The sequence below is a fragment of the Dromiciops gliroides genome, chromosome 3, assembly GCF_019393635.1.
Source record: "Dromiciops gliroides isolate mDroGli1 chromosome 3, mDroGli1.pri, whole genome shotgun sequence".
NCBI lineage: Eukaryota > Metazoa > Chordata > Mammalia > Microbiotheria > Microbiotheriidae > Dromiciops > Dromiciops gliroides.
Window position 1 is genome coordinate 660,176,903 of NC_057863.1, and position 1,525 is coordinate 660,178,427.

Sequence of the window (1,525 nt, forward strand, 5' to 3'; positions counted from 1 at the left end):
AGTGTTTTAAGGTTTTCAAAGCATTGAACATATGCTGTATCAGAAATGAATTTATTGGATAGATGTTATTATTCTTTCCATTTTACAAGTGATGAAACTAAAGTGGAAAGAGGTTGTGACTTTCCAAAGTCACACAGCTAGCAAGTGTTTGAGACCAAATTTGAAGTGAGGTCTTCCTGACTCCAAGCCCAGTGTTTTTGAAAATCAAAGCATCAGAATAAATAGTCATTTTTTTTATGTGCATGAAAAGGAGATTCTAGGAGAAACCAAAGGGACTTTGGGTCCAAAGCACTTTCTTTCCATTCTTTTATTTTATCCTACAGGCAAACAATTCCAGAAACACCCTCCTATGGAGGATTGGAATCAAACCGCCACTGGTTTCTTCCTACTGGGTCTGTTTCCCCCAACAAAAAATGGTCTGCTCCTCTTCCTCCTGATTGTTCTCATCTTCCTACTTGCCTTCTTGGGTAACTCAACCATGATTCTCCTCATCTGCATGGATCACCACCTCCACACACCCATGTACTTCCTACTCAGTCAGCTCTCCCTCATGGATCTCTTATATATTTGCTGTACAGTTCCCAAGATGGCTGTTAATTTCCTGTCTGGGGACAATTCTATTTCTTTGCTGGCTTGTGGATTCCAGTGTTTTTGTTTTTTACTCATGGCAGGTAGTGAAGGGTTTCTCCTGGCATCCATGGCCTTTGACCGTTATGTGGCCATTTGCCGCCCCCTCCATTATCCCATTCTCATGAGCAAGAGAATATGTTTGCTGATGACTTCTTGGTCTTGGACTTCTTCATTCATCAATGCCATTTCCCACACAGTGTATGCACTCCATATACCTTATTGCAAGTCCAGAGTCATTAACCATTTCTTCTGTGATATCCCCGCCATGGTGCCTCTGGCCTGCATGGATACCTGGGCATATGAGAATACAGTTTTCTTAAGCACCAACATATTTCTTTTAGTCCCTTTCCTTATTATCATGGCTTCCTATGGTCGGGTTTTGTATGCCGTTTATTGCATTCGCTCAACACAGGGGAGGAAGAAAGCTATCACCACTTGTTCTACACACCTGACAGTGGTGACATTCTATTTTGTCCCATTTATGTGTACATATTTGACACCCTCATCTCTGCGTTCCCCAGAAGAGAATAAGAACTTGGCTGTCTTCTACACTATCCTCACCCCTGTGCTTAATCCCATCATTTATAGCCTGAGGAATAAAGAGGTTCTGGGGGCCTTCCAGAGAGTCCTTGGGAGATCCTTATCCCCAAAAGGATAGCAGGGGATATTAAGTCACAGGAAGAAAATAGATGGAATTTTAGAAATTATGTTGAGCACTTAGAATTCTACAGGTCCAAGATTCCTTTATTGGGGAGATTATTTTTCTTAGAATCTAACTGGTATTTACTTAGCATCTTCTATGCATTAGGCTCTGTGCTAGGTCTGAGGATGTCAGCTTTCAAATAAAATGAAACAGTTCCTTCTCTCAAGGGTTTGATGTTCTACTGGGCATATA

General features: G+C 41.4%; 1 protein-coding gene across 1 annotated transcript; it reads left to right on the forward strand.

Annotated features, from left to right (window-relative positions):
• Nucleotides 1–349: 349 nt before the first annotated feature.
• LOC122748393 (olfactory receptor 2L3-like) lies at nucleotides 350–1,288 on the forward strand. Its single transcript, XM_043994035.1, has one exon. The coding sequence runs from the start codon at nucleotides 350–352 to the stop codon at nucleotides 1,286–1,288; it is 939 nt and encodes a 312-aa protein (XP_043849970.1).
• Nucleotides 1,289–1,525: the final 237 nt, after the last annotated feature.

Bases quoted from the DNA above. Each gene is read 5' to 3' on its own strand.
- LOC122748393 (XM_043994035.1), top strand. From the start codon at position 350: ATGGAGGATTGGAATCAAACCGCCACTGGTTTCTTCCTACTGGGTCTG.